This window comes from Toxotes jaculatrix, chromosome 10, assembly GCF_017976425.1.
Source record: "Toxotes jaculatrix isolate fToxJac2 chromosome 10, fToxJac2.pri, whole genome shotgun sequence".
Taxonomy (NCBI): domain Eukaryota; kingdom Metazoa; phylum Chordata; class Actinopteri; family Toxotidae; genus Toxotes; species Toxotes jaculatrix.
Window position 1 is genome coordinate 10718498 of NC_054403.1, and position 14032 is coordinate 10732529.

Here is a 14032-nt window from a genome sequence, read left to right on the forward strand (position 1 = left end):
TAATTGATTTGAAGATGTCACTATCAATGATGATCTGGTCAGAGAAAACTGATGGGAGACCTACAAACTGGATTAGACACATCCCATTTATGTTTAGCACTTTGCTCAGTGAAACGGAGAGCAGACGTTTCATTGTCTGTGCTGTGACTGTAAAGTAACTCATCTGAATAAACAGAGTTATGATCCAATATCTCATTTGGTTTGATATTGTACATCTGAAACCTTTTCCAGGCAAATGATTCCACTACAAAGTAGCTCAACAAATGAAAAGAGCCGCTCTGGTGTGTTTGCAGGCAATGGAGAGTGGTAAAGCTCCAAAATAAATGAGTCTCCCCGGGGGTCCTGCTGGACTCGCTGGTCTTGGATTCCATGTAAAGCTATTGATATTTTAGTGATGACTACCTTATTTGGCAGTTGCACTCCGGCATCTGTAGGGTGTGGCTCACTGGACCTTTCAGCCAGTCATACTTAACGTTTATTTTCCAACAGAGCCAAGTCTATCTATGGGAGACGTCCACCTCGGCACTGACAGATTGTCAGTCCAGCAGCCTGTGTTTATTGCCAGTTCTCAGGGCTAATACTTCAGAAGCTTCTCTATTCCTGTGTTTATGTACAGCATAGCCTGACAGCTAGAAGCCCAACCCACCGCTTCCCCCGACAACCTGCTCTCCCCCTCCACTCCCTCCCCTCCCTCCAGCCTGGGTCGCTCCTAATTTTAAAATAATGGAAATCCCTAGGAAAACTTACTCTATTGATTAAACTGTCACACCTGGCCACTGTGATTGATAAAACTTCATTCAAACGTGTCATGCGACGACATCAGTTTGAGTGACACAGCAAAACACAAATGGTAGGAAAGCAGCAGCGGGGGTGGGGGTGACACGAGGGGCTGCTCTGTTGCTGTCATCTCTGCATCATATCTGCATTCAAATGCCTCACACAACCACACTGTATTGTTTTACTCTACAAGGCCTCGGTAGATTTAGATCTCCCGTTTCACATCAGAGGGGAACCTGTCTTCTTATTATCTGTCAAGACTCAAGTAGTCTCAAGGGGCCAGCCATACTCGCAGAGATGTATTCGTCTGAGGACGACTGTGGTGGTTTCTGCCTTGAACATGAGGTGGGGTGACAGCAATGAAACGCTAAGCCAGGTTTAGAATCTCCCAGCCTGGACACATAAATGTAAATATATGCAGACATGTTTTTTTTCCCCACATGCCTCAGACAACTTTAACACTAATCGTGTTCTGCGTGACCATTTTGCTAACGCCACATGAATAGAGCATGAATTCAACAGAAAAGCAGTGACAAGAGAAACAAGGGACTAAACCATTTTGAGGAACGCCCTGAAAATGTGCTCTCTTGGTATAAGCTCATTCGTATAATGGACGGCACCAGGTCTTGCCAATTTGTGTTCCAAGTCCTACTGAAAGGGCATTACGATGTATGGTTTTACAGTTGCACGATGGCATCAGTATATCATATCATATATTCACTACAGTTTACATGGTGACATCTGCAGGCTGCAGCTCTATAGAAGTGTTCAGGACCATTCCACATAAGTCTGGCAGTATGATCTTGTCTTTGGCTGATCCAGTACGGTCAAAAAAACACTTCTGCTCATTGATTTGCAGCTTTGACCACAAGGTCCTGATGCACCAAGAGACATCAAACGGATAACTACCACAGTACAAACATACTGAGAAAATCTCTGATGGTAGCCAAATGTATATTTTCTCACAGTATATACTGTCATACTGCCCACCCCTACAGCTACAGTGAATGTAGTTTAACTGTGAAACTGTGATCAGCACCACAACAGACTGGACAGCTCCAACTCAGCTTCACCGAGATTCACTGTCAGCTACGTTTAAATATATAAACAACAACAGTGTTCAACATGTAAACGAAGCACTGAGTTACACTAATCTGGGATTGGTGGTATGTTTATGTATGGTATTACCTACAGAGTGTAAACTAATGTGAGGCCAATACCGTAAAGTTGACAGCTGTGATTGGACCATGTGGATTTTTGGTTTGCATTGATAAGGAACTGCACACAATGATATCAACATCACACAGCTCGGGGAAAAATGTTTTGCAGAGGAATGCAAAGTTTTATGGGTGAAGGCAAAGCAAACTATTACAAGAGAAAACAAAAGTTATTTTCACAATTTCCTACCACGACCCTTGAGGGACTCCACAAAACACGGGCAGCATTGCAAAGTGGTGTAGAGTGTGTGCAAACAGTAATGTAAGCAAAATCAGAAGATACTGCAACGAAATGTAACATTATATTTACAAAACAAAATCCCACTGTGGCCTTGATTGAACTCCAAAGGTTGAAATCTTTAACTTTGTGGGGAGATTTGCTGTGGATAAGACAGACAGACAATGGTGGAGCATGCCCCGAACAGCAAGGCTTTGTGCTTTCGAGTGTGACAGAAATCAATTGCATTTCTCAGTCAGTTTGCGTTACAATCATTTAGTCTGCATTGTTGTCTGTACACTCTGTACAATTTCCAGTGACCACAGTTTCCATTGTTCTATAAAGTTTCTTACCTAGGGTCTACCTGCGCATAGTCAAGTTTAAGTAATTTCAACTTTTGACAGACCAGGTTACTTGTTTTTCTTTTTCACCTTGCACCACAACACTGTCAACCCGTGTCAGAGGCTACATCAACACGCAGAACTCTGTGAAATACATATTACCATTAACTGACGTGTGAAGCCTGCACGGTTTCAAAAGTTGAAACTTCTTCTTTATACAGGTCGACTCTATCAAACCACCCCTACAAACACTGCAGGCAGCAGAATTACTTTTATCATGGCCACTGGTAATAGTCAGTGAGAGCCCTCTTTACACAAAGATGAAGTGGAAGATTTAAATTTTATTCATGATAATGAGTGTGGGTAATACTGAATGGGTCATTATGGAACTCCAGTCCTACAATGAATTTAGGATACAAGCCTAAATACCATTGAGAAATGTGCAGCACACATTGACTTGGTCTGCCCTGGCAGTTTCCTCCCCCCCCCTCCTCTTCCTTTCTTTTTTCAGTAAACAATGTTTGTATGGAGTCACATACTTATTCACTTTATACAGTACAAGTTCCCAGAAGATGTCAGGGCCTGGTGTCAGTCACGCTTCTGGAGTCAGTAGGATAGTTTCAAGCTTGTGTGGAGGCACGGATACTTTTCAGATCCTGTACGTGATTAAAAGTGGCAACAGCCTGAAAGTTGTGCATCACAAGTCTTGCATCCAGACTTTTACATCCAGACTTTTACTTTACACAATTTTTGGCCCTCATTCAAACAGCACTGGCTAAAAAATAAACTGTATTCTGACACATGCTCCGGACACGACGCAACATGAGCATCCCATTGTTTGACACAACTGCATGAGCAACAAGATTTATGGACAAGCTTCAAGGCTGCTGATCAAGGAGGAATCAACCAGACTCCAAGGTAATCAAGGGTATTCATACCAAATCAGAACTACATGCACAGCACTGTCTGCAAGTTTTAGGCACTCTACATGTTTAGATTCATTCTGCAGTGGGATACTGACTCCAAATACACAGCTAGAGTCACAAAGTACTATCTTCAGAGACAACAAGTAGCCAGAGTCCTGCAGCAGATGGCCTGGCCCCCACAGAGCCCTGATCTCAACATCATGGAGTCAGTCTGGGATTACATGAAGAGACAGAAGACACTGATACTGCCTAAATCCACAGGAGGACCGTGGCAAGTTCTCCAAAACGCTTGGAACAACCTACCTGCCAAGTATCTGTGCACAAGTGTACCAAGGAGAACTGATATGGTTTAAAGACAAAGGATGGCCACAGCAAATATTGATTTGTTTTAGTTTTTCTTTTTTTTTTGGTTTGTTTACTGCACTTTGTATGAAGCTGATAAATAAACGTTTCTGGCAGTGTTTTTAAAAGCATACACACTTCACTTTCAGTGCCACAAACATTTGCACAATGCTGTAACACACAACCACATCACGTCCCAACACACAAAAGAATGTGAAACACAAGTGTAACCAATGCATTGGTGTCTCACATCCATCAACAACAGATAGCAACATCGACGTTGACACAAAAGTTGACTGTAGCACGCAAGAAGCGCAATAAGAGCAGTGATAGGAGACAATAAATAACACATTTTCACTTACCATTGAAACTTGAGAGGGCAGCAGGTGCAGGCGCTGAACCCATTTCCAGATAACGCCATTCCAGTTATTATCCAGGTGAGGTTGCTCTCACGGGTCAACTAGGCCTCATGTTCGGCAGCTCGTTTAACTGGTCCTTCAGCGTGTACATCGTGGCTTCTTTGTTTTTTTAAACAAATAGAGGAGGAAATGCACTTTAAAGATGGCTCGGTCCCTGGATGTGCAGAGCTCATGACACAAACCTATTCCTGTCCGCTCTGACACCTCAGCGCCATTCACCTTAGTTAAAACAAACTGGATGTAACCGCACTAGGTTTGGTCTGACAGTCGTAATGGCCGCCGCAGAGCAGCAGAAATGGCGACAGGTGTGGGCGGAGAGGTGCGTTTGAGTGACCGCACCTGTGCAAGGTTTGCGGCAGGAAGTGTTTGCTTCACTGACGCAGGTGCAGTTATGTTAAGAAGACAGAGGATTTAACAATCTTCTTGTCGCTATCGACTGGTGCGCAAATCGCCTCTCTGCTTGTTTACACTTTTGGGTCAAGAATTTAGGCAAAACAAGAAGCCAGACATGGCTGTTAGAGCACAGGTAACTAATATCATTAATGATGGCTGCGCTCCCTTTAGGTGAAGCCATTACAGGGCTCTGGTCTTGCGCATGCTCACTCACTGACTTCGCTTACACAGTCACACTTAATGGAAGGAAGCCATTGTTATTGTTTTCCTGCTTTGACAAGTTAAAATTAGTTATATCATCACTCCAGTGGACACATTTTCAGTTTTCCAACACTGTGCCCCGTGCACCCCAACACAACAGGACTAAACCATCCGGTACTATGGACAAATAAAACAGCAGATGTCATTTTAATATATTGTCATTGCATAGCATGTTCTTTGTCACACACTGACCTCCATCTAGAAAGGTATGGAGCAGTGATGTTTACTGGGACCTCCTGCATCCTTCCAATTCACTGCTCACATGTGTTCTTCCTGCAGCTATGCACTCAGTTGTTATTGTTCACTGAAGTTGGATAAAATATCTAATTGCAGTTTTAACATAGCACTAGGTCGCAAGGGATGTTATGACCTATGATCTAATCCAGGGATTTTGTAACATTCTCCCAGAAGACTTTTATTATTGTGCAATCCCAAACCAAGCGGAAAAAAGGTGTCATCAGAGATCAAGTCAGTACACATCATATATACAATTAAAGAATACTTAAGTATACCGTTTATAAAAGTTACACATCTCTCAGGTATGATTCTAGCTTTCATTTTCAGTCGAGTCTGTGATCAGATTGTTTTCATATATTTTCCAGCAATCTGCACATAAGCATCCTATTTGAGTCAGTGTATTTTGCTAATGTCCACCTCTGGTTTTCTAAAACTTTATCTGTAACCCTTTGTTTTTAGTTTACATCTGACCTGACAAAGTAATCTGTAAAACAAATCCCAAAGTAATGCAGCTTTCAGGAGAGGTTCTCCACTGTTTAACATCCAATTTTCTGTGGGTTGTTCAAAAGTTATAACAGAAAACTTAAGAAATGGGAATCTTAAGTGGACGTAGGAGTCTACCTAATCAATACAACAAATAAAAGTTGTATACTTAAACTGACTTGTGTTAGAATATGAAAAGGTGGATTTGTCTGCTCTGTGATGACTCAGACAGACTCTGATGTGCAATTACTACATCACTGGGGAAAAGTAGACAATTCATTACAAATACTTTGTTGCTTCAGATATATTGATTTTCCCATAGTGCACTTAGATCTACCCCTGCATTTTCTTCACAGGCAGTTGTTTAAGAAACACCACCAGAAGACTGAAGAATGTGTTTGATGTTAAAAGCTGTACTTATTTTTTTTTTCTTAAAGATCAAATACCCCACAACAGTAGAACAACCCAATTACAGGAATTACAAGAGCATACTGTATAAAGCCCTCAAGTCAGTAGTGCAGACTATATGGAAGGCATGTATACATAATATAATGTCTTAATTATGCACAGCAGCATATTTGGGGTGTGCTAAAACACACTTTAGAGTGAAATGACTCTTCAGGGCTTTCACTTTCAAAATACTAAACCTTGTTACTGCAACACAAACGCACACAAGGAAAGCATGGGTTCAAGTGAGGGGAGAAAACATCATTTCAGTCTGCAGTACAGAGCAAATGAAAATGAGAGGTTTTATTTCAATTGTTTATTAAGATATAAAGCAGGCACATGAATATAAGAAACGTGTGCACTAATAAGTCAGCTCTCAATAACAAAAAAAAAAAATCCACAGCAAAGTAGTTTGATATCACTCCAGATTCAAATCCAAACTCAAATACAGCAAAAGACGAACTGTGAGGAAAAACGTACTGAAAAACTCTCTCGAAATGCTCAGTTCTACAGTAAAAAATATCCACCTGTCAAATGACCATACTTGCTCATCCTGCTGTTGTTCACAGATGTCAAACGAGCAAAACAAAGATTCAGCCCCAAGACCAAAGCAGCAGGATTTCAAAGCCTCCCTGTACAACAATGCACCACTATGCAGCAGAATGCTATATGTGACTGGAGAGCAAGCTGCATAGAGCATCCATCCCACAGTTGTTACCTGAAGTAAAAAGAAAAAAAAACTTTATCCTATTTCGCTTTAAAGCTCCAACACCTGGCAACTTGTTTCCTGTTTTTTGTTGTTTTTTTTTTTAATAAAGATTGTGCATGACATAACAAAATCTCCATTAGTGTTTAAGCTTAAGGACAAGCAATACAAACAATAAAGAGAGTTTAAAGTCTGGTCTATCCTCCTCTTTTCCGCGCCTACCTCCAAGCTGTGGAGAGAAAACATATTGATCCCTCAATTTGGACACATTCTTAGATTGTGGAGGTGTTTGGTCTCATTGACAGTTAATGAAGCTTGACGGCTTGGGAGAGTGGCGACACATGGTCCGCTTACTATTAAACCCACTGGGCTCTTCCAGAGTCAAGAGGCATCGAGGCTTCTTTACAAAGTTTGACTGGGTAGATCTGTATGATCAAGCACATGTACCAGTCATGTAGCAAAACAAAAGGCTGAGAAGAATACTCTGTTACCTTTGGTTTGCTGCGTCATGCAAACATGAACAAATAATGTGGGATGCTTAAATTATAAAGAAATGACGTTTACCAGTCAAATGTTAACGTGGGAGGAACAAATCATTAGTTATACAGCACTGAAAATAGTGTTTAACGTCAGTTTAAACTTATTTGACTGTTTATAGTGGCATGACAATGTATCAAGGTAGAAACATACAGGCACACACGGAAATATATTGACCTTGGTTCGTTAAGGTCGAACCAAATCTCAGCAGTTAGCCCAGCACGTCCAAATTAATTACAATTATTGCTCGAGTTAAAATAAGGCAGTTGAGATTTTGCATAGTTGATATTTGCAGTACAGAAGGTATTTTGCCATAATCAAACATTATAGTGTAAAACACCAGAGACCCTGTGGTATTACTATAAAACTGGTTAGAATACAAAATAATCAAAAGCTTCTTGGAATTAATTCTTTTATCTATGAAATCCACTCCCCTTTCCTCCCATAAACATGAAAGAAAAAAGGAAAAACATTTTTTTTTAAAATGCCTTTGTCCAGTTGATTTCCCTCTAACTGTATTTTCCAGATAAGAGACCCTTAATGCTACAGACTAGAGCACATCTGAACTTATGGAATAGAAATGAGGCAGTGTAGGAACATAATGGGTCAAACAAACAAGCAGTCTATTCAAAGATAGAACAAATATGTTAAAACCTTTTCATTTTAATAGAATGACAAGCTCAATCTATTCAGAAACTCATTGGTCAATATTTTGTGTTCTCTCCAATCAGAAATCGGCGAGTCTAGATGCTATCCATGGCTTTGAACTCGCTCAGAGCCTGCACAGGGTTGATGTGTTTCTTGTGAGACGATCTCTTGACTCTGTTGGTCTGGCCGTCATCCTGCTTCTCTCTCTTCACCAGAGGCTTCTTCTCAGGAGCTTTCATCCTCCAGGAGATAGCTGGCATATTGAGGGACTCCATGCCTTTGCTCTTCTGGTACTTAGTAGATGCAACGTAGGAGGCCTTGACGGTGGACACCACTGTGTTCATCAGGTTCTTTGCAGCCTGGATCAGGGACATGGCGCTGTCCAACTGATTATGCAGGAGAGACATGAGAAAAGAGCAGAGAAGCAATTAGCCTTGTTAAAATGGTGAAAGCAAAGCCTGTTGTTTTTAATTTACATCCTTTTTTAACTCATGTTGGGTGAAAGCAAACAGCTCCCGTCCTTCTAATGTCGCCCAGTTTTGTTGTGCAAGTTTTCCAGGGGAAAACCAAAACTCAAGTGTTTGTCCTGAAAAATTAACGACCTTTCCAAGTTTGTCTGGCGTACAAACAGATGTGAGAAATTGGAGAGTATGGAAAAAGGTCACACCAATTTAATCTCCACAGTTTAATAGCCTCAGAGACACTGGTGACACTTGACTGGGAGTTTTGGAAGCATACTCAGCACCACAGGAAGGAGGGAGGAATTCATTATTTCCCACACACAGGCGCAATGTGTTTTAATTAATTTGACTGGCAGGTAAGTGGTTAATTAATGCTTAAAAGGGTTTGTAAACGCCGGCCTTGTACAGTAGGAACGTTAGGAAATATTTGGGCAACATAAGGCAGAGAAACCCATTATTGGTGTTATCTGTTTATTCGATAGAAACCATAAGCTGCAAATTACAGTGCAGAGAATGAATCATTAACTCATCACAACCAACAGCTAATGCTATTAAGTCCTAGTATTTTTAATTTATTTGGGCAACACCAGATAATAAAACTTTAGAAAGTAGCCAATGCTTTCTATTGATTTAATCATCTTTCTCGCTAGGAATTAAAGGTACCCTGTGGAGATTTCACTGAACACAAATGCAGTTCTGTTTATATTCATTGTTTCTCACAAGAAATACAATGTGTGTGTCCTTGAGGCTTCAGAAAAGGACAGCATTGCTCGCCTCACTTTTCTTCCCCCCTCCCTCCCCCCCTTTTGAAACCTGCACCGTTTGCATCAGTCTTCTTACTTTCCTCTTTTACTGGCAAGTTACTACCTCTGAAACTGAATTACTGCCAACAACTCTTATGGCCCTCTGCAGTCATCAAAACAAGTTTAGTGAATAGTTAAGCTTATTTCAAGTTTGACTTAATGCCCCATTTCAACTGCTCTTTAGTTACAGTTGAAATGGGGCATTAAGTCAAACTTGATGCCCCATTTCAACTGTAACTAAAGAGCAGTTGAAATGGGGCATTAAGTCAAACTTGATGCCCCATTTCAACTGCTCTTTAGTTACAGTGAGACCTAAGCATAATGAAGACTGTAAACTGTAGACAATGTGTCCACGACTCAAGTGATGTTGAACTTACCCCTGAGACAACCAGCTCTCCTCCCAGGTTCTGAACCTCAGCCTTGACTTTGCTGCAGATGTTGAGCTGGTGGCAATACAAGGCAATACGCTGCAGGTAGGCAAGCAGGTCCTGCTTACAGGTAGAGTCAGGGCACTGCAGGAGGGAGAAAGACAACGTGTCAACTAATATATACATCAATTAATATATAAGCACAAACAGGTTTGTTTATTATAATACTACCTGTTTGCAGGTGGTACAATGAATCAATTTCTGTCACTTATTCATCTGCTGCTACTACTCAGTCTGAATATTGATGTGATTCTACAGACGCAATGATCTCACACTTTATCAAGATGAGTTAGTACCAGTGTGACAGGTAAGGCAGACACCCACATAAGGGACGTGCTCAGAGCCAAAATGACAAACGCACGCCCACAACCTGGTAGATTGATAACTCATCTTCACAGTGTTAAGCACGATCAAGTCACACAAAATGCAAATTCTATTAGGAGGCAAACACTGCTGTCAATCACTTACTTTTAGGTGGTGGTAATAATCTTGTGTGAAGTCTTTCTGGAAACAAAACTACTTGTTTGAAGTGTCAACAGCAGCCTTGTTCATAATTGAGGACCATTTAAAAAATTAAACAGGTGAGAGTCATAATCCTAGCTGTCATTAATCTGGATTCTTGTAACAAAACTGTTTGAGAAACACTCTATTCCAGCAACTTGAACAAAGACTTTAGGTGTGAAGGTGGAAATAAACTGTTCAGCGTTGGAAAAGAACTCCAACAGGCTTCAGTAAGTACAATTAATTCTCTGAGGAAACATGCAATGGATGAGAGAAAGCTTAAAATGTGTGGCAAAGCAATTTTTTAGGTCATAGGTTCAGTACCAAGTTGAAAAAGCCTCTTATTCTTGTTTCCAACGAGGCAGAACAATACTGTCAAAAGTCAACTAGGGACACAAAACAAAATACATTGGAGCCATAAAAAAAATCAACTTCAAGAAATCCAATAAATTATCATAAATCCTTCTTGAAAGTGGAAGTACGTGACGAGCCCCACAATTGCACCTTGTTTAGAACTGGCAATCTTTCTGAATCATTTCATCTCATTATAATTAGTCTTGGGCTCTACCTTGGAGCATCACTTCCAACCCCCTTCCTAGTTTGCTCAACAGGTCCCCTGCCAGCATGATAATTAGGCCACAGGACTCTTCTTAGCCGCTCTTCAAGTGGGGGATGTAAACACCCTGATGGGGCCCTGACACTTAGCATCAGAGTGACCTGACACACGCGGAGGGTATGTCAGCAATTACCATGACATGGCAAGACTGACTCTGTTACAAATAATCAGTGGCTGGCAGATTTTCACATCACCAAGCTAACTATACCTGTGAAAAGCACCGGGGCGACCATGTGAGCGTGCAAGCCAAGAGAAAGTACTGGCTAAAACACCAGCATTTGCAGGTGCTTGGCTGTATGGAGGAGGAGTCATTTGGCAGCTGTTAATTCTGAGTGCAGGGAAAGGTGAAAGGGAGGTAACAGCCGCCAATATTTTAATTGATGGAATCTCTACAGGAAGAAGCTGGCGAGGCCAGTGCTGTGGAACTTAAGTATGCAGCGTGTTTGCATGTGTCTTGATGAAATGAAGATTGTCTATAAGTGAGCAAATGACACAGAGCTCGGACGTCATAGTTTCTTTACCATTTGTCGCTAATGGCCATTACCACCATTCAAGTGCTCTAATCCCCAGACGATGAGGAAATCCCCGTAGGACGGGGAAAACATATTTGGAATCATAATTTCTGGACACTTCAAACAGACTAGGACTTATCATGTGTCTAATCCTGCTGAGCGTGTCAGTATCCCTGGTGGGAGAGTAGAGTGCTCTGCTGAATATAGTGCACTCACTCCCAGACATACAGCCCTGCATTTACACACCGCCTCAGACAGCACAGCTATGCTTATTCATACACAGCGCACAGCAGAACATGACAGACTGTAGCTGAATATAAACACAAAGAAATTTATCAATAACATGTCCTTTCACCATACTCAAAATAAACCCACTCTATCTATACATGTAAACATAAATTTAAAGTTCACAGAAAGAAACAACAAAAAGCTATTACAATTGCATCTTACTGTTAAAAAAAATGATCTTCTCTAGCTCTACCATCCATTCCTGATTAATAAAAGGATGAGCTAAGTAGAGAGAAGGGAAATTTAAGAGTTGGCATTCTATTAAAGAAAGGTATGCAAGAGGTGATGAGGGGAAAGGGAGCTGGAGGGGATGATCATCATACAGGAGAGGACTAATACATGGCTGAGAGACTGGAGAAAATGGAAGAGGGAGGGGGGTAGAAAGAAAAACAAGAGGGAAGAACTAGAGAAAAATAAGTAGTTGGTGAAAAGACGAGGATGAATAGCGAGCCAGAGGGGGAACAGTATGGAGAAGTAAATAAGGGGGAGAAATCCAACTGGGGAAAGGGGACGCAGACAGGAGGATTCAACTGTAGTTGGGAGGGGGGTATAAGTAAGTAACAGAGTGTGTGTGTGTGTGTGTGTTTGGATGCACACATGCAATAGCAAAGACCTGGGATGAGGCTGAATGCAGCAGCCATGCTAATGAGGGCTTGGGGAAGTATTCAGACGGCTGAGCGCAGGGCACTGTGAAAGCATCACTTGTGCTCATACTCAGCTCAGCTGCTGGCTTCACTCAGCACTCAGGAAACTCTGTAAGGCTGCTCTGACTGTGACATGTGAATACATAAGTTGCACAGAGAAGAGACAAGAACACCTTGGATTGTTTTGGGAATGCAAACAAAAGCCCTGTGTGTGATTAACTCGAGGGGTATTCACAATGTGATAATTGTTTCAGAGACTAAAGTAGCTCACTGACTACCTTCGCTCTGCTATATTAATGGTCCCAGAAACCACATGTATCAGTAGGTAACTCACATTTCACCACAAAACCTTTTAGGCCCCTGCTTCTGTACTTGAAGGTATGAATAATTAATAGTGCGAATATCAATAAATGGGGCATGTAATGTAGGCATTTGCTCAACTTATATGTTAATGTAATGTGCAGGTTGTGCAAACAAAATCACATCTCGCCTCACAATTTAAACAAATCATTTCCATTCCACAGGACAAAATCTGCCGGTGTGAAAAACAAAGGGGCCATCACTCTTGTTCCCACTGAGCGATCCTCTCTTCTAATAGTGACTTCGGCCATTAGACTCAATCATTGCCATTTTTTGTCATCTTGTCTGAGTGCAGCGGTAAAATGTCCCTCAGGCCTGATGATATAGCCTTTTTCCCACAAGCTATGTGGCCAGTCATGGACTGGGACAGTTAACCTTGCTTGGTCAGCTACTACTGAGAGATGGCAAAGCAGGAAGAGGAGCACTAGAGACTTCATCACACAACTCTGGATACCTTTTCAAGGCAAACTAATAGAAAAGGTGAGTCACCATCTTTCAAGTGGAGCCAGGAACACAGGTAGAAATGTCAATGATTCTTGTGTAGTTGTGCTTGTCCCTCCACTGCTGGTTTTAAGAGCCTTCCCAGGAAAATACTAAAGGTGAAACATCAAAGTTGTGTCAAAAGGTGGCAGATCATTAGTTTAATTTGCTAATTCTCTTAATCTCTTAGGTAACAATTCTGTCCATGACTTTTAGTATTTTCCATATTCATGAGGGTCTCACTTCGGAAGCGCGTGGGTAGCGCTTCCTTTCTTTTGCATTCGTTACCATTTAAGCTGCTGCTCTCGTGGAGGTTCGGAGCACAGTGCAAACAAAATACAAAATCCACAAAATAAGAAAAAGGAAATGAGGCAGCAAGAATGACAGAGCAGGATGTTGAACAAAAGGATCTCACTGTGCTACGTGTTGGGTAATGTCCCTGATATAAATGATGATCAGGAAGGTCAGGTCCCATCATTGGAAATGCCATGCAGTTCCTCTGAATTCCATTATATAGACCAGAGACAGAGGCAGAGCCACTGTGCTTCTACCGCCCAGCACTGACCTTTCAGGACGCATCACCCAGAGGAAAAGCCAATTTCCAATATTTACTGACACGGCAGCATTCTAATGTGCCGCTACAAGCAACCTGTTGGGGAACGCCACAGGGCTTTGAACAGAGAGCGCGTTTTCTGATATGTTTTTGATGATATTGATACATACGCTGTTCTAAGATCGAAGTGAGGTGATTCTGAGTGTTTTTGCTGAGTGTCCTCATTGGAGGGACTCTGCCTCTGGACTTTAGCCTGGTTAATGGGGAACCAGAAAATGTGAAGCTAAGCTAAGCTGCTAAAAAAAAATGACAGCATTTTTTTCAGTTCACCTGTTTCATAAAGCTTATTTTTAGTTAAGCTGAGAAACTACACTGAAAAAGGAGAACAGACAGCATCATTTCTAAAGGTATACTGATATCTATGCTTCAACTCTA

General features: G+C 41.5%; 1 protein-coding gene across 2 annotated transcripts in view; it reads right to left on the reverse strand.

Annotated features, from left to right (window-relative positions):
* Nucleotides 1-6337: 6337 nt before the first annotated feature.
* Nucleotides 6338-14032, reverse strand: part of ctnna1 (catenin (cadherin-associated protein), alpha 1) — a 79774-nt gene continuing 72079 nt past the window's right edge. For both annotated transcript variants that reach the window (XM_041047558.1, XM_041047557.1), the window contains exons 17-18: nt 9593-9727; nt 6338-8337 (exon numbers count right to left, since the gene is read on the reverse strand). In XM_041047558.1, coding sequence (XP_040903492.1) covers nt 8047-8337; nt 9593-9727 — 426 coding nt within the window. In that variant the 3' untranslated portion in view covers nt 6338-8046. The remainder of the gene's footprint in view (nt 8338-9592; nt 9728-14032) is intronic.